The sequence below is a fragment of the Nanorana parkeri genome, unplaced genomic scaffold (assembly GCF_000935625.1).
Source record: "Nanorana parkeri isolate BGI_ZX_2015 unplaced genomic scaffold, ASM93562v1 scaffold270, whole genome shotgun sequence".
Lineage (NCBI taxonomy): Eukaryota > Metazoa > Chordata > Amphibia > Anura > Dicroglossidae > Nanorana > Nanorana parkeri.
Genome location: NW_017306538.1, coordinates 855,238 through 882,904, shown reverse-complemented (window position 1 = coordinate 882,904; position 27,667 = coordinate 855,238). Strand labels below are relative to the sequence as shown.

The 27,667-nt window shown below is 39.6% G+C and overlaps 1 protein-coding gene across 2 annotated transcripts in view; it reads left to right on the top strand.

The window, feature by feature from the left end:
* The window catches only part of IQSEC1 (IQ motif and Sec7 domain 1), a 208,234-nt gene that overhangs the window by 138,625 nt on the left and 41,942 nt on the right, over positions 1-27,667 (top strand). For both annotated transcript variants that reach the window (XM_018557180.1, XM_018557181.1), the window contains exons 2-5: positions 372-651; positions 4,394-5,652; positions 17,397-17,558; positions 26,109-26,231. In XM_018557180.1, coding sequence (XP_018412682.1) covers positions 372-651; positions 4,394-5,652; positions 17,397-17,558; positions 26,109-26,231 — 1,824 coding nt within the window. The remainder of the gene's footprint in view (positions 1-371; positions 652-4,393; positions 5,653-17,396; positions 17,559-26,108; positions 26,232-27,667) is intronic.

Below are 27,667 nucleotides of genomic sequence, written 5' to 3'. Positions count from 1 at the left end.
TTCAGCTTTAAGACTGACCAAAAAATTATGATCAGATAGTTGTAGGATCCATGAGTACTTTGACCTTGAGATAAGACTGACACAATTAACCCGCCCTGGCCACGTAGTTTGCATTTGTTTCTGTGGAAGTCCTTTCATTTCATAGTAGGAAACCTGCTTTCAATGATCATGTATCAGGTGAAATGGTATCCAATACATTTCTTATTATATATGTTATACAGTATATATTTCTTATAATACATATTTTGTTTAGTGAAATATATATCCAGAGCCTTGTTCATATTTTTTTACAGCTGTGATTGTGTTATTTATAATGATAAAATATTTTTGTTATTCTTAAGACTTATGAATTTTCTTTTGGTTGTTTCTAGTGTTGAAGGGGAGGTCCCTGGAGGTGAAACCGGAGCTTCCCTAGACAGCTCATCAAGTTATCATCAAGGCTCTATAACGCACAGCTCGTCGATAAGCCCTGAGCAGTACGACCACCCTTCCTACGGGATTTATTCAGTTTCCCCTGGGCAACGCTCACGACGACCGAAGCTGCAGCACTCCACATCTATTCTGCGCAAGCAAGCTGAAGAAGAGGCTATTAAACGCTCCAGATCCCTATCCGAGAGCTATGAGCTGTCTTCAGACCTACAGGACAAGCAGGTGATTATATTACTTATTAAGTTATGCCCCATGGCAAAAGACCACCCAAAAACATGCCTATTGAACTTGACTTACCCCTTTATTATTATTAATGTATATGACTAAAAACATACTATAATGATAAAGTACAAAGGCTTCCATTTCTCACTTGTCCTGAAAATACTAGTTCCCTGACTGTCATGCTGATCCAACTGCTTCATTACTGTCTGACTCACTGATCCAGAACAAGCATGTAAGTCAGAAATGTTGTTTTTACTCTAACTTTGGTTGTTCATCTGTGTCATTGACATAAAAAACATTAAAGACCCAGTCAAGATCACCTATAGGGAATTTTCTTTTCAACACCCCCTTCCCTGCTCCATTCAACTGCAGGTAGTGCAAGGAAAGCCCTGTGTAAGATATGCATTGCTGGTGTTGCAGCTTACACACGGCAGGAGACTCTCCAATTGACCCAGCACCATCACATGTAGTTGGGATGTGGGAAATAAACCTGTTTCTTTGCCCTAAATGGGCAAAACGATCATAGGTTTACTTTAAAGAGGAACTTTACCCATATCCTCAAAATAAGAACAAAGGCACCCTTAGAAATGTTTAGTAATAACAATCTACAAACAGATACTTCTAGATAATTGCCGGCTTTTTATTTTTTGCATACCTTATTTTTATTTTCCTCACCAGTCTTCTGACAGTGGCCATTTTAATTAAGGGCAGGTTATTAGATCTCCCTTTACTTCCTGGAACTCTGGCACACATGTCTAGGACATGTGACCACACATATCATCTCAGGGAGGGGGGGGGGGAATGCCTTTCCCTGAGATCTCATGAGATTACAGATGAGATTTCCTAGCAATGCTCTACTGATGTAACTTTCCCAGCAATGCTTAGGCACATTACATCATTTGTGCCGAAGTGGACCAGGACGTAGAAAAAAAGTAATTGATAAGCTAAAACAAACATATTTTTCTTTTTTTTACAATGTTTGATGTTTTCATATCAGCATGCTAAGCTGTATGCTGATGTGATTTTTAGCCAAAGGGGGTAAAGGTCCGCTTTAAGACAAAAGAGATGCCTTTGCTACACCTACAGTCATGGCACTTTTTACAACTATTTTTCTTAATGCTGGCATTAGAAAATATACAATTATTCCAGGAGTGCCATCTGCTTGGTCCACTGCAACTGTTACTGGTTCCCCCTGCTGACCTCCATCTCACTGCAGGAGACAGTAGTGACATAGATGTCAGCAGGGGGAACCAGTGAGCTCATTGGGGACACAAGGGGATTGACATTCTTGGCGATGATTTCTCCGAATAGCAGCAGCATTTAGCAGGGGTAAGAGTGGTAAGTTTTCTGTTTCTTCTTTACAGTTTGTTTAGATTTAATTTATGTGATAGGGTCTCTTTATTGAATATCTCGGAACTGGTGCAGAAAAAGAGATATTAAAGCCCATCTCAACTTTCAGTTTAAATTAGCTAAATGCATTCCAGGTGCATTAAAACAAAAGATGTGTAAAGTCTTGCAGTTGGTTTTCTCCAGAAAATCAGCCACAGCCTGAGTAGAAAAGCCTGATCCCTGCCAGCAGCTGCAGAGTGGGACTCTTTCTGTGGGTAAGCAATGGTTTTTGTTTTGCAGAGGTCTGACATGCCCCCTGCTGAGGCTTAGCCAGAGTTTTCCAATCTGCAGAGAGCTTTGCAGAGCTATAGGGGATGTGTTGGACCTCTGCACAGCTTCCCCACAGAGAGCAAGGGTCCCGCACTGCAGCTGCTGGCAGGGGACAGGCATTTCTACTCAGGCTGTAGCTTCCTTAAAAAGAAAACAAACTGTAAGACATTATGGAATGGAGGACATTACATGGAGCTATATCACACATGCTTATAAACAAAAAACAAATAGTAATTCACAAATTACAGTAACCATAACAACCAAAACCATGTCTTTATTGATTTATCTATGGGAAACTAAAATGTGGTTGTCTACTGTTTGTCATTTGTTATTAGTTACAAAATTGTGCACATCATTATAGGTACATGGTTTGCTCACCAGTCTTTGCTCTAGTTTATTCATCAAACCTGTGTGCTTTATTAGCCACTATTCAATGTCTTCCTTTTATATTTATACTAATAATGAATGCATTACAGAGAACTAAAGTTCATATATGCTGCCACGTATTACTTTAAAATGAATCATTTGTACAGTTACCTAGTCAAAGCTATTTTAATTAGCCTTTCCAGAACAGAAGGCTCTACTATTACAACAATGTTCAGTTTTAATATATTATATGCCTTTTGTAACCTGAAGTTTGTGTAATGTATAACTCAATCCATATTTGACATTGCTCCAATTTTAGATCTGCACTCTCTCACTACCTCTTACAGCAGAGGTCTGGTAACTTTTGATTTGGGAGGCAAACTCAATTCAACTTTCCATGGCAGTGACATTTGTTGGTATGCTATGGTGACATAGTTATTGGTGGCCATGGTGAATAGTAGGAGTTGGATTAAAGAACATGAATATTTGTAATATACCTCTACACATATTGCATATATTCTAAAAGAGGCATTGTCATAGATACATTATTAAATGAAGATGCTGGGCAGTACAGTGGCTTAACGGTTAGCACATCTGCCTTGCAACACTGGGGTCGCAGGTTTGAATCCCATCCAGGACGCTATCTGCATGAAGTTTGCATGTTCTCTCCGTGCTTGCGTAGGTTTCCACCTAAGACCTGTTAATTGGTTACTGTCTAAGTTGGCCCTAGTGTGTATGTATGCATTTGGGATAGGGACCTTAGATTGTAAGCTTCTTGAGGGCAGGGACTGATGTGAATGTGCACTTTTTAAAGGGCTGCATAAAATTGCCAGCGCTATATAAATACCTTATAGAAATAAATAAGAAGTACTTTATGAGCAAGTAGATGACTGCTGCTCTGTGAAAATGATACGGACTCATCTAAATAAAATACCATGCCATCATCACAAGTAACCCTCATCATTCAGCTTCCAATAACCAAGAAGCACAATACATTCCACAGTTTTGCTTTTCTCCAAAATTTACTTTTTTGTAGTTCTCTGCATTCAGTTGTTGTGATAAAGAAATTTGTTATACTGCTCCTTATACCTGGTTGAATCAGTGCCAACAACCTGGATCTAATAAAGCAGGAGCAAAAGGAAATGTACTAAGGGGTGGAGGAAAAAAGTCTGCAATGTTTTATGGGGTCGTATAAAAGAAGGCATACCTTTTAAATGTGATTGCATCTTGCTTATCACAGCCAGCAACTTGTTTGGTTGCTTTGAGAGCATGCACATCTAAAGGGATGATATTACTCTTTATGCAGATAGACCCATGTCAGCGGACAATTTATTAATTCCAATACAGTTCTCAAAATATAGCAGGTAAAAGAAAAATGTGAAAGGTTACATTTGCAAACATTCTTTCCTACTCTGGATATTTAAATAGGGTAAGGTAATTGCATAGAGCATCTTTTCTTCAAATAGGTCAATTTTTTCCCCAGTTACAATAAACATGACCACTTATTTTTTTAGGCATATAACTTATGTTGGGATCATGTGGTTAATGTAATTCAGTCCTGTAAACTGAACATTTTAAATAACTGCATTGTAGAATGCTTTTTTCCAAGGTTATGGGAGTAAGCATAGGTATTTGTAGTCAGTAAAGAAGCAATCCGGATTTTTCTTAATGTCTGTTAATATTGCATAGCAGTTAATTTTATTTGTTACCCATACAGGTGGAAATGCTGGAGCGCAAATATGGAGGCCGTCTCATAACCAGACATGCAGCACGCACTATACAAACTGCATTCCGGCAATATCAGATGAACAAGAATTTTGAGAGGCTCCGAAGTTCAATGTCAGAAAACCGCATGTCAAGACGGATTGTGTTGTCCAATATGAGAATGCAGTTCTCCTTTGAAGGGCCAGAGAAAGTCCACAGCTCCTATTTTGAAGGAAAGCAGGTGTCACTGTCTAATGATGGGACAAAACTAGGGCACCGTATGGTGCAATCGGATTGTGGGGATCTTGGTGAGCAGGCATCCATAAAATCCCCCGCGGGGTCCAGCGATTTTGCTGATGCCATCACGGAACTGGAGGATGCTTTCTCCAGACAAGTCAAGTCACTTGCGGAATCTATTGATGATGCTTTAAACTGCCGTAGTTTACATGCAGATGAGGCACAAGCATCTGATCAAGTCAGAGGTCGGGAACTAGAAAGAAATACCTGCGGTCAGATTAAGAAAGCACATAATCTGGATCACAGGAAACTGGATGAAATGACAGCATCATACAGTGATGTTACATTGTATATTGATGAAGAAGAACTATCTCCTCCTCTTCCTCTTTCCCAGTCTGTGGATAGACCGTCTAGCACAGAATCTGACTTGCGACTTAGATCAATGAACTCTGCCCAAGAGTACTGGTCCATGACTCACAAAGACGATAAGTTAGATACTGACACAAGCTGCCGAAGCACCCCATCATTGGAGTGCCAGGATCACAGATCGCGTATAGACCATCTTCCTTTGCTTACTATCGAACCTCCTAGTGACAGTTCAGTTGACTTGAGCGACCGGTCTGAAAGAGGATCTATAAAAAGGCAAAATGTGTATGAACGAGGGATCCACAGTCAGCAAGGAAGTCCCAAACATATCACCCATATTCCCACCAAGATAATCCCTAGGGACGAGGAACAATCCCGCCATCGGCCCAGGCCAATTGAAGCTCAGTTAATCATTAATGGCACTGTAAACCGTCAGAGTAAGTCTGAATCTGATTACTCTGATGGTGACAATGACAGCATAAATAGCACTTCTAATTCGAATGACACCATCAACTGCAGCTCAGAGTCCTCCAGAGACAGCCTCAGAGAGCAGACTCTGAGCAAACAGACTTATCATAAAGAGACACGCAATAGCTGGGATTCACCAGCATTCAGCAATGATGTGATCAGGAAACGACACTATAGAATTGGGCTGAATCTTTTCAACAAGTAAGTCACTTTTCCAGCAGTATGTTTTTTATTTTTTGTTGTGATGTACAATGCTGACACATTATGATCATTTAGCATATCCACAAATGTGCTAGTTCTGTCCAAAACTATTTTATACTCCTTTAGCTACTGGAATTTATTATATCTTGTCCCCTGTCTTCTGCAGCTAAGAACACCTATAAGGTTCTCTCTACTGCTTCTCCATTAAAAGGAACCTGTTGTAAGAGAAATATAGTAGCTGCCATTGCTGCTTTCTGAAAATGTTAGTTTCGTGCTGGCCCCACTGCTTTATTACTTTGATCCCCTGACTTGGAACGAGTAAGCAGACCAGGACTTGTCTCCAGATCTGCATCATACTTTTTACAGGACATTGAGTTAGGTAGTATTGAAATCAGCCAAATCAAAAGGAGGTAAGCAAAGGTAACCCTCTGTCTTTTTCGCATACCACCTAGTATACACGTGTCAATTTGTCTTTATATCAACATAAGAAAACTCACAGTATAAAAGAAGAGGGGAGGATACCTATAGGAGCCAACCATACTCTTCTACATTGCATAGCTTTGTCAGTCTAACATTGGTAACTGCGCTGTCAAGCAAGGATGTTTGGATCAAAGAACTAGTTAAAAATAATGACATAACTCTTGGTAAGTAAGGCAGTTCACATGTATGTATTTTATGTGTATGTAGCTGCTCGTCTAGGGTTCAGCTTTGACTTCAATATAATTAATCTAAGAAAAAAAGCTTGTGTGTGCTACGGAATTGATGTGGAAAGAGGGTGAAGACTGCAAAAGAACAAAGTCTGTGGAGAAACCTGTGCCCGAGAGACTCCTATACATCTTTATGACAGGATGTGGCTGCACGCGGATATACCCGAACCTGAACTTGCACATCTGTATAGAGGCATGCCGTTGGACGCAGACAGCACTGGTATAATTGCACACATTCAAGTCAGCATGTAGTGCGTGCAGCTGCGTTCTGCCATAGAGATGTACAGGCAGCACCCCGGGCGCAGGTGTTTGCACGTATGTGCACGCTGTACAGTTGTGCTTGTCCATGTGAATCAGGCCTAATGCTGTGATCCAGAAGATGGCAAAACAAAAACATTTGGGACAATTGCCAAGTTATGCTTAAAGGAAATAGTCCTTTTAAACCCCATTTTGTGATAGTCATATTTATTCTCTGGTAACTCACCCCAATGACGAATCCTACTAAGTACAGCAGGATATTTCTAGCTAACACACATTGAAATTTATTTATACCATAGGGAATTACAACCATGTTTGACATAGAAATTTCTTAAGACTTTAACTAAAGAATACTTTTGTATGCTAATAACAAAATGTGTTGTCTGTGTGTCTTAAGATAATGCCTCTTGAGATCCTATGGGTCTCAGAACATTCTTTCTATTGCATTTAGTTAGATTACTTCTATGAGTTGGTAGCAGAAAATTTGCTGATTGCAGATCTAAAGGTCTGACTTAGCACAAGCATGTTAAACGTCTGCAGAGAGACCTCTGCTTCCCCACAGAGAGCAAGGGTCCTGCTCTGCAGCATGCTGGCAGGTGGCAGACTTTTCTACTCAGGCTGTATTTTTTTCAGACCAAAAGGGAGCAAATAAGAGATATGCAGGTGAAACTCGAATAATTAGAATATCGTGCAAAGTTCATTTATTTCACTAATGCAACTTAAAAGGTGAAACTAATATATGAGATAGACTCATTACATGCAAAGCAAGATAGTTCAAGCCGTGATTTGTCATAATTGTGATGATTATGGCTTACAGCTCATGAAAACCCCAAGAACCCCAAATCCACAATCTCAAAAAATTAGAATATTACATGCAATCAATAAAACAAGGATTGTACATAGAACAATATCGGACCTCTGAAAAGTACAAGCATGCATATGTACTCAGTACTTGGTTTGGGCCCCTTTTGCAGCAATTACTGCAATTACTTTTGCACGATATACTAATTATTCGAGTTTCACCTGTACATTGTTAGGGTTTACATAGACTTTGAAGGTATTTTGTTATTGAGTGATTTTAAATATCATATTATGTGTAATTAGGAATGATGGAAGGAAGGAAGTGTGTTTAATATCCTGCACTTAACCAAAGTTCATGTGTCAGGAAGCAGGCTGTTATCTGTTCACTGTGTTAGAATGTAAACTCGGTGGATTGCTGGCTGCATCCTGGTATCTGTGCCCTCATCAATTCCAGCTACTAGAAAGGGGCTATTCCCTCTGCATTACATGTCAGTGCTGAGACACCTGAAAGGCATGCAGAGGTCTTCTGGTGAAGACCTTCTGGTCTTGTATGTGATGTTAAGTACTATACAGTAGAAATGTGAGCAATCCCGTCAATTTTTACTAATGCTTACAGTATTTTTTTCTGGCCGATGAGTATGCCCGGAGATGTTTTCTTGTGTACAGCACAATCATGTGTGCATATAAGCATACACTATCAAAACTTTACAGCTACACATTTTTTATATAAATGGTAGGTGAGTTGAATCTAGAATCTAAAATTTTCAAGTCAATGTTGTCTTGCACTGGCTCTAAAAACTAAGACAATCATGCCTATAAGTGTCTATTAATACATATATAGTGAATGTACTTTCATTGAAGTTAATTTCTCTAAGGCCTGGTTCACATTGAGCAGTTGAAAAAGCACTTTTAAATGCCCAACACAAGAAATCCCATGATTCTTAATGGCCATTGTTCGCACCTGAGCAGAAAAACGCGAGCAGGGAAACGCCAAACGCCTGAAAAGGTACATGAGCTTCTTTGGGAAGTTAAAAGCACGTTTTTGCCCCATAGACTTCATTGGAAACACCTGAAAACGCGTGGCAGAAGCATGTTTCACACATTTTTGTGTGCTTAAATGCGAGTTTGTCCGCTGCCTGCAATGTTTTATAAGCTGCCAATCAAAATGTGCACAACTCGCATAAACTCACAAATAACCGCACACTGAGCATGTGCGCACAAATGCGCAAAAACGGTGCCGCCTAGGTGTGAACCCAGCTTTAGCCTTTTAAAGTAAAACAGAACCCTTGCATTAAAGTTCACACCACAGCGTTCAGTTCCAGAGCATGTGGAAAAACTGCAGCATGCCATATTTTTTCTGCTCTGGAACATACCAAAACGCATGCAAACGCATCAAAAACGCGTGCAAACGCCCTGGAACACACTGAAAGGCCATTTTAGGCTAAGAAAAAAAACTTTAAAGAACAAAAAAATGGCCAGGAATGCATCAAAAACAGGGCAAAACACACTGCATGTGCAGAAACTCATGCAGATCTAGTCCAGATTTGGTGTGAACAAGCCCTCAAAGAGGCAGCAGGAGGTCAGCAGCACAAAGATGCAAAAAAAAAGATGTAAAAAAGTTTTTAAAAAAATAAAACAAGTAAATTGTTAATGATACACATTACTTCAGCAAACTAAATGCCATTCAGTTAGGGTTTACATTCACTTAAATCTAAAACTTAAAAATAGTACATGTTGGTATAGAGGACGATACATCGGACCGAAAAGAGGGACAGGCAAGGAAGAAAGAGAGAAAGAGTGGTTTGGTTCCATAGGACCGTTGTCCCTATAAATCAAAGACAGCTAATAGCTATGATGAACGTACAAAAAGAAATGACATCCTGCTTGTATGGCAAACCATAGCAGTATAGCTGAGATAGTTGTTAGCAGTGTACAGTATTCTGATTTGGAAATAAATGCTGCACAGCATTTGCAGTCTGTCTCATAGCTCCCTCCTCTATACTCTAACCAGCCTTACCTGACTATGACAAGATCAATTAGATCTCAGCATAAAGAGGATCTTCACCATCTGCTCCTGTCACATTCCCTGGCAGCCGTTATCTCGGTCACTTGAGGCACTTGCAGAAAGTAGCCTTCTTCAAGTACTCATTATGTTATGTGTATGTCTGGCTTTCAGCTGTATGTACCATAATGAAACTTCTGTTTGTGACAAGGGTTGAGTGAATCAATGGGAATGTAGGAGACCAATTATTTCTACATATAAAACATACGCTTTACAAATTTAAAGGGGCAGAGCCTCAAGGCTCTGTCCTTGGACCCCTTCTCTTCTCTATCTACACCTCCTCCCTTGGTCAGTTAATAACCTCACATGGCTTCCAATACCATCTCTATGCTGATGACACTCAAATCTATCTTTCTACTCCACAACTCACCCCCTCATGTCACTTGCATGTCACTAATCTACTAACTGAATATAAAAAAATTCTGCGCTATGGAAGCTGTCTCAAAGTAATAAATATAAATATAAAAGATGAAAAGCTGCCGTTCTAATAGATAGATCAAACAAATGCACTGCGCTAATCAATAATCAAAATACGTGAATAATATAGTGCTACATATCAAATAGATCACATATAACCAACATAATTATTAAATATTCATACATAGTAAAAAGTGTTTCTCATTGTAATATCTTCAGTAGAGATTAAGTGCAAATTGGTAATTAAAAGTCCACCATAAATTGATGCCAAAAAAAAGGGAAAAAAGTGACAAAGTGCCAATATATCATTAAAAAAAAACATCAGTGATAAGTCCTTCTTATAGCTGTTGTGTGCAAACTCCCGGTGACTGTGAAACACACCGCACTCACCAGACTTCTATATTCAAAGAGGCATAACAATCCCGGATCGCAATCGCAGTGACCGTTTGCTCCTCCACTCGCAATAGGAACTTCCTCCTCCACTCTGTGCTCTTTCACTAGAAAGCTTCCGGTTCAGGTGTGCTCGTTTAAAAAGCATATCCATTCCCAAGAGAGGATAATAAACGCATAGTGTAATATGCCAAAAACAGGTTTTTATTTAAAAACGTTTAAAAACACTTACAAGATTCCAAGAAAACAATCGCTTTTTCAAAAAATATTCCAATTCATCATGAACAAGCCAGTGGAATACTCATACAATTAAAATCCTTCCAAATTAGTGTGTCCCAACCTCAGTGCGTGTCCACTTCTTTCGACGCGTTTCGTACAAAGACTTTTTCAAGAAAAAGTGTTCATACCATTAGCGTGTCCCAACCTCAGTGCGTGTCCACTTCTTTTGACGCGTTTCGTACAAAGACTTTTTCATATATAAATATTTCCCATTTAAAATAGAAAAAGAGATTGAGGACACAGAGTCCTGCAGCCTCTGTTATAAATGAACAGGAATCCTCTATGCTGAGCGTTGCTGTTCATTCATAACATGAGGACAGAGTATGTTTACTATAACCACAACTATGAATGAACGAGGTGATGTAGATCACTTCCCATTCATTCATAATTGAGGCTATAGTAACCACTGATCACTGAGTGTTTGCACTCGCTCTCCATCCTGACAGCTGTCACAGGAAACTGAGCGAGCGGTGTGGGAGGAGAGCTCTGCCTCCTGTGACAGCGCTGGCTGTCTCCGCCCACACACTGCTCTGCCGGACTGTGACAGGAGGCTGAGCGGTGCGGGGAGGAGAGACGCTGGCCGCCCGCAGCGCTGTGTAAGCAACAAATTAGATTTTGGGGCATTATATTATATATATAATTTTTTTTTTCTCCAAAATATGTGTCTGTGTTTAATGGTTTATTTAGATATTTCATCCTTCCCTGTAACATCCAAGAGTCCAGAATCCACATTGGTGAAATGATTTTCTGCATAGTCTCAGGGCATCTGTGGGTCACCTTGTCCTGCAAATCAATTGTCTGTGTGCCTGGAAACACAATATCCTTAACTTCAAATGTTCTCTGCAAATCTGGGCATTTAATACAGAATTGTCTACATTCATTACATATTGAAAGAGATGTTTTATTAAAGCCTAGCAAAATCCATAAACGGTTTTATTGTGAATGCATGTTTTGCAAAAGATTGTTGTTTGACAGAAGTAATGCATATCATGAAGGAAGGGAAGAAATAAATCTGGTACCTGGTGTTCTATGTGTGATCAGTAAATTGCCATACTGCAAGGCTACCTCCCATGGATCTCAGAAAAGCAGATGCTCAAGTTGTTGGTAGCTGATACAATCTAAGAGAAGACTTATCTGCAGAGAAAGTGCATTTCTTTACGTTATGTCCCATGGATCAAATAGAGAAACTGATGTATCCCTATCTTTTGATAATAATATTCCTTTTGCTACTTAACCTCTACTGTCAAAATGTGCCTGCTATTTAAAGTGAACCTAATTTTTTTTTTTTTGCTCAATGTGAAAATGTACCTGATTTCTCTTTGTGTCCCCGCTTGGTAGATTCACTTTCCCTATTTCTCTTAGTAACCATTGTCACCAAGATAGAAAGTGATAACAAAAATCCCAGATGTTACAGTTCTTACTGGAACAAGAGATAAGGGTAAGTCTTCTAATGAGGACACTTGTTCTGGTGATGACTGTCTAAAAAAAGAAATAACAGTCAGGGACAGATACCGCAAAAAAATAAATAACTTAAAGTGGTGTTAACCCTTTAATATTCTATTCAAAGCTAAAAAGATGTAATTTGGCTATACAAATACTATAATTTAGCCTGTTGTTTTGCTCTACATCAACAGGCACATTTTATTAGAAATCATAACTAATGAAGAGGTGGTGGGAGGAAAGATACTGTACTTGGTTCCTAATGTTAATGAAGGTTTTATTGAATTAGTAAAGTGCTTGTTATAATTGATTGTGCATCCATGTCAGTTGTCTGTTGGTGTGACAGGTTTAGGAGGTTGCACATTGATACTAAAGAGCAGTACGACTTGCATGCATGATCTGACTGCCCTCTGGTGGTCACATAAACAGCATTTCTTTTGCATCCATTGAAGGACACAGAAAGTTTTTCACCTTCAGGATATGCTGTCACCTAGAGGAGGGTTAGACAGTAGCAAACGAAAAGTCTGTAGGCCAGCCCACGATAACTCCTTCTACAGCATGCCTCAGGTTTTTACTAGTGTCTTAGGGGAATGGAAATAATGTATTTAGCTGTGCTGTGTAAAAGACTAACCTACTTTGCTAGCACCTTTTTTCTTAGACTTGAAGATCTTTTTCTGCTATCCGGACTCTTCTGTACACTGCTGCTAGAGCTAAGCTCTCCAATGGCAGGTCCCTGCTTGTCACCCCTTTTTGGCTGTGACTTTACTTTGTTAAACCTTGGGTGAATGATCAAAGTCCTTTGAAATAAATCTTGATGTGGTTAATTCTTTGGTTATAGAACATTTGGAGAAAATGGTAGCTTTAAGCTATAGTTGTAATGGGCTGCTAGAGGCTTCCCATCTTATCCCCTGCATGGGTCCCCTGTCCATACACATGCAGAGGACACTTTGTTTTAGGTAGTGGACTGTGGAACCTGTGTCTAAGAAGCATCTGATCTGTATGTTTTTTGAGGGACAACGTTTCTTCAGATCTACTCTTGATACCATTATCAAGCATGCTGCTGGTGGAAAGAATATCCATCTTCCTCTGAAGAAAAAGCCTAAAGAATAGACTGTAATGTATTCTCCCTCTATATCAGTTAAGAAACATACTTTTTGTTTCTCCACACCCAAATTGTCCACACCTGAAAGCTTGGCTCCCAGTCCACCATCAAGGTTTGAGGCTCAAACTCCATCAAATCCTCAGATAAACCTTCCTTGGCATGAAAGTGCACCCCTACTTTCCAGAGTGTTCACCGTTGCAGACACTTGGACTGCTTGCATCTCAAATACAGTACCTGTGTGCAAGAGGTGGTGTCCAAATCTACAGGCTAGGGGTTATTATTATTATTATTATACAGGATTTATATAGCGCCAACAGTTTGTGCAGCACTTTACAATATAAGGAATCCATTACAATACATCACAATACAAATCAAGACAAGATGGTAAGAAGGGACCTGCCCGTGAGGGCTTACCATCTAAAAGATTTGCTCCCTGTTCCTCCCTCAGTTTCTTACCTCCAACCTTCCCAGGTCTTCTGCATCAAGTGTCATTGCCCCAGTTTTTTTGGCAGAACGGTTTCAGGGGTTTTACTCCAACCTGTTCATTGTTCCCAATCCCAAAAAGGGGAGGCCGCCCCATCTTGAAACTAAAAGCACTGAATGTCTTCATCAAGCTCAATAATTTCATATGGTATCCACCATCTTATGGTATTTCTAGAATTAGTGAACATCAGGGATATGTATCTACATGTCCCGATCATTCCAGCGCTTCAGCATTTCCTATGCTTTGCTGTGGAGCCCCTACAATACCAGTACATTACTCTGCTCTTGGAACTCTTGTCTCCACCTCAGGTGCTGGCCCTAGTTTTAGCTCTAGTTCGCTCTTATGGTATCCTTATTGTGGGATACCTAGACGGCCTCCTGTCTGAACAGTCAGCACAGGCTCTGTCAGAAGATGTGGCTTTAACTGTCCAGAGAAAGAAAGAAAAAAATCTGTCAAGAAAGAACATTTTTGTAATCACCATAAAATGGAGTCCATTGAGGAACATGGGTCTTTCTACTAATCTATGGCATGCTGATAGTAGGAGGGCTTTCCCGGGCTCCAAGAAAAGGATTTTATGGTGAACACAAAAATATAATTTTGCATAGTGTTGATGGAGATGGCAGCGGAAGTAGAAGATTATTGCAGGTAGACAATGCCAAAAATCACTGATTTCACAGGGAAAAAATAGAATGGGAACAGGTTTTCCTACCTGTCTAGTTGACATTCCCCCTGAGAGCAGAAGGCCGGAGGCGGTCTGCATCACTGTATAGACATGAGATCATTAAAAAAAAAGTTGGATAGTGAAACTGTCATTTTATGTCTATGGGCACCTCAAAAGTGCGATAAGCTCATCTATCATTGAGTGTTTGGATATTAATCTTCTGCCAGGATTCCCTCTGTCATAACCCTATAGTTGTGTGAAGGATTTTTCTCGGCATCTCTTGTTCACAGCAATTAAAGGGAACTTTTATGTATGTATGTTGTATAGGTTTTTTAAAATATTAAACTAATGGGAAAAAAAACAATTTTGCCCTTGTATTGTATAGCACTTAGAATTGTATAGCTCTGCTTTATAGTAATGTATATCTTTTGCCCAAACGTACACATTTTTACTTATTAGGCCTGTAGAAAAGGTATGTGCTATTCACCACCCTGTACGTATTTATTATATTTATCACATATATATAGTGATTTCACCCTGAAGGCTATATACAATATTTTACAGATTGCCTAATACCAAAACAATGTGTTAGTTGATATAATGGGGTTGATTTACTAACCTTATAAACACGCCACGAACAAGTATACACCTCTGTAGTGTGTTCCCTCCCAGCATGATCTATTGGTGGAATCTAGACACCTTTGTAGTGTGTACACACCCAACAGGTGTGTTGTGCAAAGCCCTGCATTAATTGCAAGGTGATGTTGTGTAAATTAGCTCTACATTGTGTTGCTTGCGTTGATGAATGCAGGAATGTAAATGCATGAGCTAACCATTTTTGTCTAAACTGTGAAGCAGCATTATATATGCATCATGTGCATGATTTTTCCATATATGGCATTAGTGGAAATATGCTTTTAGAGACTTTTTGGTTGATAAATACGTTTTGCTGTGTAAAAATCACACGCACCTAGTGCGTGCGTGTGTTTAGGTTAGTAAATCACCCCCAATGTGTTTGTAGAGTCCACAGTGTTGTTGTGTGTGTGCAGGCCATGACTCCAAACTTTCTGAAATTGGAAAGAGGGACAGCAGCAAATATGCAGGGACACCTCTGCCACTCCCCAGTTTCACAAACACTTGAAAAATGAATATGCAAAAGTTGACTGATCAAGTGCTTTTTTCACCACTACTTTTTCTGTATACTGGCTTTTAGACTAACTGATGCAATCATTTCTCGGTTTGATTAAAGTTTTATTGTGGTATAACACTTTTAATAGTTAAATAGTATACTTTTTATAGAGGTCTATACATTAGAACAAAAGGAGGGACAACTGAGTTAGAAAGAGTAATGGAGGGATTTGGTTTCAAAAGGGCGAAGCTATAGAGAAGATCAGGGATGCACCAATACTAGTTTTTCGGTATCGAGTACGACTATCGACATTTTGCTTTCGAGTGCTACTGAGTGCCGATACCGATGCTTCCGCTGGCATGGAGCCAACTTTCCGGACAATCAGATAGTCGGGCGGTGGGTAATGACATGCTACCCGACTTCCTGATTGCAGGGAAACCTGGCTCCCTTTTGTTTGGCCGGCTTGATTGTGATTGGCCGTGAAAGCCGGCTTCCCAGCCAATCAGCATGGGGCCGGCTTCCCGGGAGGCGGGTTATTACTCGCCACCCGGCTTCTTGATTGCCCAGGAAGCCGGCTCCATGTTCCCCTACGGCACTGCCGGTCAGAGGAAATCTTCTTCTGACCGGAAGTTTTAGTATCGGGGAAGGTATCGGAGCACAGTTGGGCGAGTACAAGTACTCGCCTAAATACTCTGTAGCGGCACCGATACCGATACTAGTATCGATGTCGGTGCATCCCTAGGGTAGATGAATGAAAAACCCACTTGATGCAGGTCAAATGCAGGTCTGAATGATCTCAGAAGCATTTTAAACTGAATCCATCAACACAAACCCAAAGCCCATCGACACAGGCCCTTAAAGTAGCCAAGTAATCATTTTAAGAACTATCATAAAACTGTCTGTTTAATGTGCTCAGTTTACAAATCTAAAACACCAGGATAATGGTCTTTATTTTCAAACAAGTGATAGCTATTCACAGCTGAGTCCATTGAGATTTGAAAACTACAGTCACAGTCACATTGTTAAAATGACCTCTCGGTCCTAAGGTTTCTTTTACTGTGAACTAGGCACACGCATTTTTTTAGATTTCATCTGGTATCTTGCTTAACTCCATGCAGATGTAGGAGACAGTTAATGCATCACTGTATTAATTAATACATTAATTAATACATACGTAAAATAAAAGCAGTGCAAGTACTGTACCTGAATTTTACTTGGTATCAGTCCCTTGCAGTCCATGTACAAGGGACCACATCTGCTGCTTCTCACTTCCTCAGTATCTGCATCAGTATCAGGTCACTATCTGGAAGGAGTTTGCATGTTCTCTCTGTGCTTGCGTGGGTTTCCTCTGGGTACTCTGGTTTCCTCCAACACTCCAATGACATGCTGGTAGGTTAATTTGCTCCTCTCTAAGTTGGCCCTCTATTTATGCATGTGAGATAGGGACCTTATATTGTAAGCTCCTTGAGGGTAGGGACTGATGTGAATGTGCAACTATGTAAAGTGCTGCGTAAATTGCCGGCACTATATAAATATCGGTAATAGAAATGGCATTCTGATAGGGGGAGAGAACATAGTGACTGAGAGATGAGCTCATAGGCTGGGGGTGGAAAGAGGACCTATAAGTGTTGCTGAGCTGCAGCAGAAAAAAAATAGGTCTTCTCTCCTGCCAGATGGGGCTGTGTGATGTGGAAGAACAGTGTAAATCTCAGGATAGGATAGACAGAAATACAAATCCTTTGGCAGGTAATACATCTCCCTTTTATATATTCCATCTGTGTATGTAGATGTTTGTCTTGACTTTAGCTTTAACAGTGGAACCTTAACAGTGGAACAGTGCCCCCATGGACCTTCACCCACATTAGAATCTGTTTTAGGTGAAAGACATTGTGACAGACACTGGACATTCATATTGTATGGGATAACATGATGATTTGTATGACATGAGAAAATGTATAATGAGATAGAAAATCCTCCTTTTCAGCAATGACATTGGCTTTGTTTGTTTTCTCAGGAAACCAGAAAAAGGAGTTCAATATCTAATTGAACGAGGCTTTGTACCCGACACCCCAGTTGGAGTGGCTCACTTCCTCCTGCAGAGAAAGGGACTCAGCCGACAAATGATTGGAGAATTTCTGGGCAACAGGCAAAAGCAGTTCAACAGAGATGTTCTTGAGTGAGTATTATATTTTTTGTTTTTTAATTGCTGCTAAGAAATTGTAAATTGTTTTGTAGTTCAGCTGTTATGGAGCAGTTCTGGACTAGCAATGTGACTTTATCTAGAGAAGCTAATATGTACGAGAGTACATGTTGGGTGCTGGGAACTCGTAAGTGCTGCTCAATGACATGTATTATTGTTAAAAGAATATAAAAATGTGGATCTGCGCCATATCTGTAAAATGTTGCTGGTGGTCATTGAACCATAATCTGCAAGTTTACATTTGTAGTTTTCACTGCACTATTGTATTCTCAGTCAGTACAAATGTTGTGTTATTATTGAAGGGTGTACCTTGATATAAAATACTTGTTCTTCCACATTGTGTTGTAATAAATACAGATATTTATATGTTAACCACAGAAAGGGAGCTCTTTATTTGATCTGGCCTACTTTTTTGAAGCCCAGTTAAATCATATAGGGTAAATAAACCTTTAAAGTTAATTTACCTTTCTGCTGTAGCTCGCGGTATACTGAGCCTAGGGTGATGGGAGGACGCTAATTTGTGTCCTCCCATTACCCTAAGGAGAACTATGGGGAAAAGCCCTGACCCCATAGTTCTCCTTTAACTTTGTTAACTGAAAAACACTGTTATGCCTTTACTGGGGCCATGTCATACCACTACATAGAGACTGCATACATGAATCTAAATATATGAATACAAAATATACATAAAAACTGTTATAAGTTGTAAATACATATATTACAAGGAACATTTGCATATTTACATCAACATAATCTTTTTTACATGTCTAAAAAAATAATTGAACCAAATATACATGCCATCTAAGTAGACCAATTGTTTCATACTCTAGCAGAGCCTGTTCTGTATATTTTTTCATCTATAGTCTAGTCCATGCACCTCGCCCATGATTTTGGTGTCAGCAGTTTGAAATGACTGACCTACCCAGATATTTCTTTAGCCAATCTAATTTTGCAAACTACTTTTGCTTTATATGGTGTCAGGTTAGCATTTTTCTGTTACCTAATGCTAATAGTATATAAAACTAGAATGTTTAATGATAGAAATATCTCTGAAGATCAACATTATGATGTAGTACTGCAAGAGCTACAGTTGTCAGTGAATGTATTGGAACTTAACATGCTCAGTACTGAGATGATGTCTGGTAGAGGTCCTGGGAGACGCTCCCAGCACTGCAGTGGAGAATTGATCCAGCTGTACACAGTACCCTGTATGCTATTTATGGTGTTCATTACACTGAAAATGAAGTGAAAGGATGTTATATTTATGTGAGCTTCATGAGTCTGGGGAGTCATTTCAGATCCCGCTGACTCCATATTAACGGCCGGTGCAGTCTCATTGATCCAGTCAAGGTGTAGAGATAAACATATTTTCTTTTTTAGGTCTGTCAGTGGGTTCAGTTAGGTGTACTGCTTCAAGACTCAGCATAGACAAAGATAATGATATCTCCTAAACTTTACAGGACCTCCTCCAATGCCAATACTACACTCTTATGTCCTATCCCCTCTGTTACTGTCTCTACTAAGGGAGAAAAATAAGCAAGGTGTAGAGGAGGAGAATAGACATGCACATGCTGTGACAGCTATTGCCACTGTCTTCTTTAGAATGCTAATATTATATGGTTGATTTACTAAAGAAGTACAGGCTGTTCAATTTGCAAAGTGAGTGTTTACCAATGTTTACTGTGTTTAGTTTGAATACCCACTCATTGCAAGGGAAATTTTAAAAAAGTGGCTTTTTTTCCTAGCACATGATTGGATATACACATTATCATAGCCTTATTTTATTAACTAACGTTCACATTGTTAAGTGAGCAGACTTTATTCCTTTTGTACTATTGGGACAAATTGGGAATGGCCTTTTCCTAAGAACGAATGGTAATCTTACTCTGCATGCATTTTTGAGAGACTTTTTGTGTATAGGCTATTCAGCTTGCAGCAAGCTGCACAAAGAGGTGCTACAAAATGCAAGGACATGTACGTGTAGGATTTGAGGAGAATGCTGGGGGGAAGGTTATTTAAAGGATAACTAAATTATAAGTACAGTTATCTAAAGCTAAACTCCAATAAAAATCCAAAGTTACCTTTGCAGTTGGGCTTCCCCTACACTGCAAGGGTAAATTCTAATTTTGATTGAGGGGAAACATAAACAACAGTATCACTTACTGTATCCTCCACTCCTCCAGCAGCCAGCATGCTACTGTTCTCTCCAATGGAGTGGTTGTTTGGGAGCCCATGTCATCCTCACTTACAATGCAGGACTGCTGGTCCTGCATTGTATGTGATGACGTCAAAGGGCCTGTGACCGATGGACCATTGAAGAGAAGCGGCTTCAGGAGACAGGTCGTGCAGCTGGAAGGAAGACTGTGGGAATGGAGAGTATACTGTATGTATACAGTGTTGTGGGGGTGCTGCTAATTTAGATGTAAAGTAAGATCAGTGTTTAACATATTTTATTCACTCTTTTCACTTTGTTAATAACTAAAATGTAAATTAAAGGAAATCAAATGAGTAATGCAGTGCCATGTAGACGTTATTGCAGCTATTAAAAGTTATGAGTATCATAGACTTTATTCTTTCTGGCAATGCACTTTCAGGTTTACTTCCAGTTACCTTGTTCTACATAGTTCTGACATGATAAGATAAAAATATATGGGGGTGGTGAAAATGTTTATATTATAAAACAATCACTAGGTCTTTCCAGGGCTCTACTTTCATTCTGCTGAAGTGCCAGTGTTGACGACACCAATAAATGCACTACACCATTGCTCAGCAATGAGCTAGCTGCAAAGGTACATAGTCCAATAAGTTCCCGACATTAAATGCATTGTCTAATACTTTCCCAACATTGGATGTGCATTGTCAAATACTTTCCCAACATTGAAGGAGCATTGTCCAAACATTTCCCAGCATTAAAGTTTTACAGCTTTTTAAGGAAAAAACTATCCCCTCCAGCTGTACCAAATATTATAAAAAATTAAACTATCTGCTCTGAAGAAATGTTCCCATTCTTCCTGATCTCAAACTGACTGCTAAAAGGAAGGATCTGCTTTTAGTATCACTACCTGAGCAGACTCATTATTTAAACAAAAGGAGTACCGTCTACAACCCTTTGGCCATGAAAAGGGACTTATAAAAACATTAAACGTCTTTTGTAGGGCATGCCTATGATTAGCCTCCAGGCTCTGTGCAAATGTCTGGTGAAAGAAGTAAAACCAATCACCCAAGCAGTAAATAAGATTTCAGTAGTAGACCTGTACAAAAGCAGTGTATGGAAAGTTTTTAATTTGCCACATTGCAAGGAAGCCACATTTATTTTCTTTTAAACAATACATTAAAAAGGGCCTATATTGAGAAATCCTTTAATGCTTTGTGGAAGTATTTATCCATATCATTTTGCCATGCTCATCTACTGATGGCAGTGATTGCAGAAAATCATCTGACCCTGATAACTAGAGAATAGCAAACTTTTGAAAAGTTTGATCAGTTGTGATTTGGTCAAACTAAATAGTAGAAGAATATCATCCCAAAATTCATGGTTTCTTAACCTGAAGTTCCAAGTCAATACAAATATGAGCAAGGCTCCAACAAAGTGTGTATTGCTTTGCAGCAAATGATGCAAAACTGTGCAGAATGGTTTGGGAAGTTCATGGCAGTCTTGCTTGGCCAAAAAACAGCCTCAGCCACTTCCTTTTAAAATTCCACCAAGGATACCAAAATAGAAGGGTAGGATCAGGTGGTACTGAAGGTCAAGCTAAGGAGATACATGGTGGCAAAAAGGGCCTTCAAAGCAGCCTTTCATCCCTTTCTCCCACATACCTCTTGAAAATCCCAACCACCAAAAATAACACTGAAATATGGATTTAAGTTTAACCACCCAAATCCATGAAATTGTATCTGAACTCAAGGTCATGCAAAATCAGGATCAACTATAGTGGTAACAAAAGAAAGAAGGCTGGTAATGACATGGAGCAAAAATATGAAATAAATCATAAATCATCTTATTTATAATTTCTGCCACAGATAATAAATGTGAACACTTTCTACTTTCACTGTTTTTATTGGTATGGATAAGAACATACAATGTGGTTTAACAATAATTTTCTTAAATATTATCCTATAGTAGAGGATGCTAATATGTTATTCAAGCAATGATAAGTTTAAGGATAAAATAGGCAGGACCACACTGATATAAGAGAATTCCAATATGAATAGAAAAAGTGAACCTAGCTCAAAGCCTAAAGGGAGATGAAATATAAACCGATCCATCAACATGGATCTCATTTTATTAGATAGGATGATCAAAAAAAGTGTTTCTCTTGTAGCATTAGCAGGAAGTCTGTGGATTGATTTATCTCCTCCTTGGAATGTCTTCCACATTTTTAGGCAAAGCATTAGCTGGATGTGGGATGATAAATTTGTAAAATGGGGACAAATATCTACCAGCTTTGTAAACCCATGCCATCCTCCTGGCATCCTCAGAAACATTCACCAGATGACATTTATCCGGTGTCATATATGTCCTATACAGCTCGATAACCTGACAGAAGTCTCATTTAAGTCAGATTTACAATTTATCAGGTTAGAAATTCTGGCATCTTTAGGTGAATCTGATGATTCTGGAACCCTACCGGCGATGCTGAAATGATGTAAAAATCCCAGTACTAAGAAGTTTCTTAGAGCAACCAATCAGATTCAAAACGTTCTTGAACGTTTGAATATGATAGCTGCTGCAGGAGGTTGAGAGAGAGAGAGAGAGAGAGAGAGGGAGTTATACAACACAGGCTTCAGGAAGTACACTCCATCTTCTTTCCTACTGATCCTGTATAGAGTTTTGGATGTGTTATTCCTGTAGGAGATTACACAGAACTCAAAGATCAATAGGGTGAACTTTATGACTTTATCGCACCTGCAGGGTTTACTAGATAAAAGATCACTGAATTGTTTAACTTGCTGCTTGGTTATATTGAATGCTTTTTTTTATTATTGTACATTTGACAGTATTTGATTTTCTTCCATTCATTTCTTCATAATGTAGAGCCTTTTAATCATTTATGTTGTAATACAGTCATATTTTTTTAGAATATGGTGCATTGATTTAACTATCCAGCTCAAAATGCGTCTTAAAATATTGTAGTTGTAAAATGTTGACAGCAATTGGATGTGCTAGGAAGTCCTATGGGTCATACCGGGTTACCCATATTATCACTTTAAAGTGACACTAAACTCAGGAGTTTAATCTTAAAAAGTACCTTAACTATTAACAAAAATGTATCTTATTTCAGTATCACGGAGCTGTAGATCCTCAAATCATCTCTGAATTCATGTTGACACTGTCCTTCCTTCTGGAGGGTGGCTACTTTTCTTCCCCATGATCCCTATGTGTGTAGAAAAGTAGCCACTGCTCGAAGCTTGCTCCCATGATAGTCTACAATCTCCATAAAATAAACGTGAGATTGTAGTCCATCCTGGGAGCGAGCTTGGTCCATGGGGAACAAAAGTAGCCACCGCCAAGAAGGAAGGACAGTGTCAGCTTGAATTCAGAGATGGTCTGAGGATCTACAGTCAAGTGATACACAAATGGAATACATTTTTAAGATTTAACTCCTGGTTTAGTGTCACCTTAATCACTAACACACATGGATAACTCACTTTTATTATCTCATTAAAATCAACATAAGTCAGGAGGAAGGAGAGCCAGCAGCTCTTCCATGGGAGATCTTACTTCTGAAGCCCCTCAGAGAGAAGGCAATAGAGATGCCACCTGGCAGCATCCCTCAGTTTTGAGTGGACTGACTATAAAGAATAAGTTGGCAAACCAGCACAAAACTTTTTTGTTACAGATAATGTGAAGCGTGAAAAAGTGCTATGCCTGGTTCTGTATCTCTTAGCTAGTTTTCTCATATCTTATATATGCGGAATTCCACCAGTCCTGGCATTTATCAGGGATTTGTTGTGTTAAATAGTTTCTAGTGGGTTGCCAGCCTGCGGCCGACTCTATCTGGGATGACCACACAACACTCTAATTACCTTGTCGTATTTGGGAGCATAACTCATTTACAGCATCACCAATAATCCAATCCCTTCTTAAGCTCTTTCCCAACTGCGTCATTACACCCCGCTGTGCCCCGTAATTCTACCATACATCTTTCTGCTGAATACCTGCCATTTTTCCCAATTTGTGAGACATGTTAATAGCTTCTTTGTCAGGTGCTGAAACAATGCAGAGTGTTGTGACAAATATAGCTATTGAGAAGATATATTACATTTAAAATCTATTTCCTCCATCCTCGCTGGCATCATTTTCTTCCCTGTGTTTATATATAGCAAAAGCATACAGTGCAGTGCTTTTGAAAGAGCATTCAAGTCTGTCCCTGCCCCAGAGAAGCATACAGTCGAATGTTACTTCTGAGGTCATAGCACACACACAAAGTGGAGTCACACTGGTTAAAGCCAATTAACCTACTGGTATGTGTTAGTAAAGGAAACCAGATCACCCAAAGAAAACTATTTCAAAGACACGTATGCTAATTCTATTCAGCTAATACACTGCTGGTAATTGAATTGGCTGCTACACCCAAGAACTGTCACCCAAGAACTGCCCATACGTAGAAGTGACAGGTCATCCCTTTAATGGAGGAATGAGTGGAGGTGAGCACTGGTAAGCTGAGTATAATTGCTTCTGGGGGGACCTTTGCATAGACGTTGTCACTTTGCCCTGCATGGGCAAGGTAACATTGTATCTTTAGCAAGCAGTAAAAGAGATTAAAAGCAAGTTATTACTGTCTATTCTTGATGCATGTACTGTAAACTATTTCATTCTCAAAGATCACAAGAGAAACTGTAAAGCCCAGTTTCAATCAGTTTCTAGCAGCTTAACAATACCTGCTGTATTTTTACATTAGAAGGCTGGCAAGCTAGAAGTCTAGAAGGAGCTGTAATTTCAATGTGTCTGATATAAACTTGAAGATAAATGTTGTGTCAATGCCTGTAGCTACAGAGGTGAATGAGGGCTTTATTTGCATAGTCTGGGTATAGCATACCTCCTTCATTTGGAGAGACTGCCCCTCTTTTGGAACCAAATCCCTTTGTCTCTTTTCCTCCTCAGTTTTCCCCTCTTTTTGGTCTGATGCACACATATCTATGAAAAAGAGCAATTTAACTACCAAAAGTACTACTCTGAACTAAAACTTTAATCATGCATATAAATTGTCCACATAACTAGGGGTGTGGCAGGGGTATATTCCATTGCCTAAATACATTGGGGGGAATTTATCAAAACTGGAACAGACAGAATCTGGAGCAGCTGTGCACGGCAACCAATCAGCTTCTCTCTTCACTTTGCTCAGGTAAGATTTGAAAATGAGACAGAGAAGCTGATTGGTTGCTATGCACAGCTGCTCCATATTTTATCTGCCCCAGTTTTGATAAATTCCCTTCATTGTGTTCAAAGGTGTGCCTGTTTCTCATCTGAATAAGTTGGGAGTTCACTTTCACTGGTTCAGGTTCACAAGTCATAAGAAATTGGCAGCCACCCTCTGAAGACTGTATGTGGGGGAAACAGTTGTCCAGACAGAACTTTCTCCTTCAAAGGGCTTTGCTGCCTTAGGCTGGGTTCACAAGCATTTCCGAGGGCTATCCGGCTGTATCCTAATGGATACGCGTTGCAAATACGCCCCAAAGAAGCTCCTGTACTTCTTTGGGCGTAGGGCGTTTTATAGCGCGTTCCTACGCGCTGTAAAACGCCCAGGTGGGAACCATGCCCATAGGCAATTATTGGATTTCACATGTTGAGCGTTTTACAGCGCGTAGGAACGCGCTGTAAAACGCCCAGGTGTGAACCAGGCCTTAGCCTTTGGTTGGACTTAGCGGTACTTGCTGAATGCAGAGGCACGAGTGTGCACATCTATGCATGCATAGTTCAACTCTGCCAATTTTTTATATTTTGTTTTGGATAGAACAGCAATGGTTTTAAGCCTTTATTAGATCATTATTGTCCCTATTAGAAAGAAAATAATGGCATTCCTCTCTAACAGGAGAAGAAAAGAAAAAAAACCACATTTTTAGTAGATTGAAGAATCGGTAGACAATGTGATTGTTGCTGTCTGTTTATTGCTCTCCAGAAAACAGCCACTCACCTATTCCATGCCCTGCCATCACAGGGACAGAATGTTATGGAAAATCTCCCAAATGGGGTCACAGGCAGAATAAACACATAAGATACATTTTAATAATTTTTAACTGAGCAAATCTCAAAAAAGAAAAACTAGCTGGAGTTAGGCTTTCATACAGGTTTTCAAAAGTTGGATCTGTTGCATCACTTTTTATTCTGCAGTCCATTTGTCATTTATTCAGGATGCTGAATGATTTGCATAATATTCCTTTTATAGAATTACTGTTTACTACCAATTAATTACAACAAATTACATACTAATAATGTTTTAACATTACTTGTTACAAGTACCTCATTTGCTAATGGTGCTCATTTCCCAATGGAGATTTTGAAGCAAATGTGATTGTGTTTTCCAGCTGCGTGGTTGATGAAATGGATTTCTCTGCAATGGAATTAGATGAGGCGCTCAGGAAGTTCCAAGCTCATATCCGGGTTCAAGGAGAGGCTCAGAAAGTAGAACGACTTATTGAAGCATTCAGGTGGGGTATTCAAAATGTCTTAATTTTATGAATGTCATTACACGCTGAAATGTTAGTCTTATAAATTGTATTTTACATGTTATGTATGTGTTGAGATTATCTATGTATTTTCTTAAAAATATAAACATCCTTAAAATGAAAAATTTAATTAAATTGTTCATATCCAAGAATTTATCTGCTAAATAAAAACATAATCGCTGACCAAGGGCTCTCCCTCCTCACTTATCCCCAGTTACAGAGACTCCAGAAATAAGACAAGGGAAAAAAGAGTACTACAGTCATATTTTTTTCTCTGTCAAAATAAGTCTAAAATGTTCAGTTTGCTATCAGACAAGAGCTTGGTATTACACTGTATTTGTTTCCCAGCCCTGATGGAGGGGGTAGTTGTGAGCCCCTGAAACGCATTGGCTTTTTTCTGTGGTTTTTGTGTCTAGAACATTGAAGTTATAGTGGATTAATCATACGACTGTGGTGCCCTTTGTTCTGGATATTTTTGGGGACCCAGTGGATACCCTTGTCAGTAGAGAGCAGCCTTCTAAAACCAAAGAACCTATCAGGTCACATATACCTTTAAGGTCCAGCGCTTCAACCATATCTACACAGTTACAGAGAATGTAAGATTTTGTCTGCATGACAACTACAGGTGACACTTGGAGGCTAATTTATAAATGTTCCACCCAACCATACACTGTGCAATTGTCATTCACACCGCATTCCTGTAACTAGATGGGGCAGAGGAGCATAGGAAATTCCTATGCTGCTCGGCTCCTCGGAGTAACAAGGAAGGAAAATGAGCCAAGGCTCATTGATGCTTATGCGGAGCGAGCTGGCCCATGTAGTCTGATTTCAATAGAAGAGCTACTGTAGCTCAAATAACTCAAATGTCCATGTTGGTTCCAATAGAAAGATGTCTTAACACACAGTGCATCTCAGTTTGTTGTGTATGGGGCTGTGTAGCCGCAGACTGATCAGGGTGCCTATGCTGACCCGAGTCCAACACCAAAGTGACTACAGAGGGCATGTGAGCATCAGAACTGGATCATGGAGCAATAGAAAAAGGTGGCCCAGTCTGATGAATCATGTTTTCTTTTACATCATGTGAATGGCTGGGTGCGTGTGTGTCACTTACCTGGGGGAAGATATGGCACCAGGATGCAGTGTAATGCTTTGGGCAAAGTTCTGCTGGGAAACCTTGGGTCCTGCCATTTATGTGGATGTTACTTTGACTTGTACCACCTACCTAAACATTGTTGCTGACCAAGTACACCCCTTAATGCAAATAGTATTCCCTAATGGCAGTGGACTCTTTCAGCAGGACAATGCACGCTGCCACTCAAAAATGGTTCAAAAAAAGGTCTGAGAAACACAACAATGAGTTTGGGGTGTTGACTTGGCCTTTAAATTCATCTGTTGGATGTGCTGGAAAAACCGGTCCA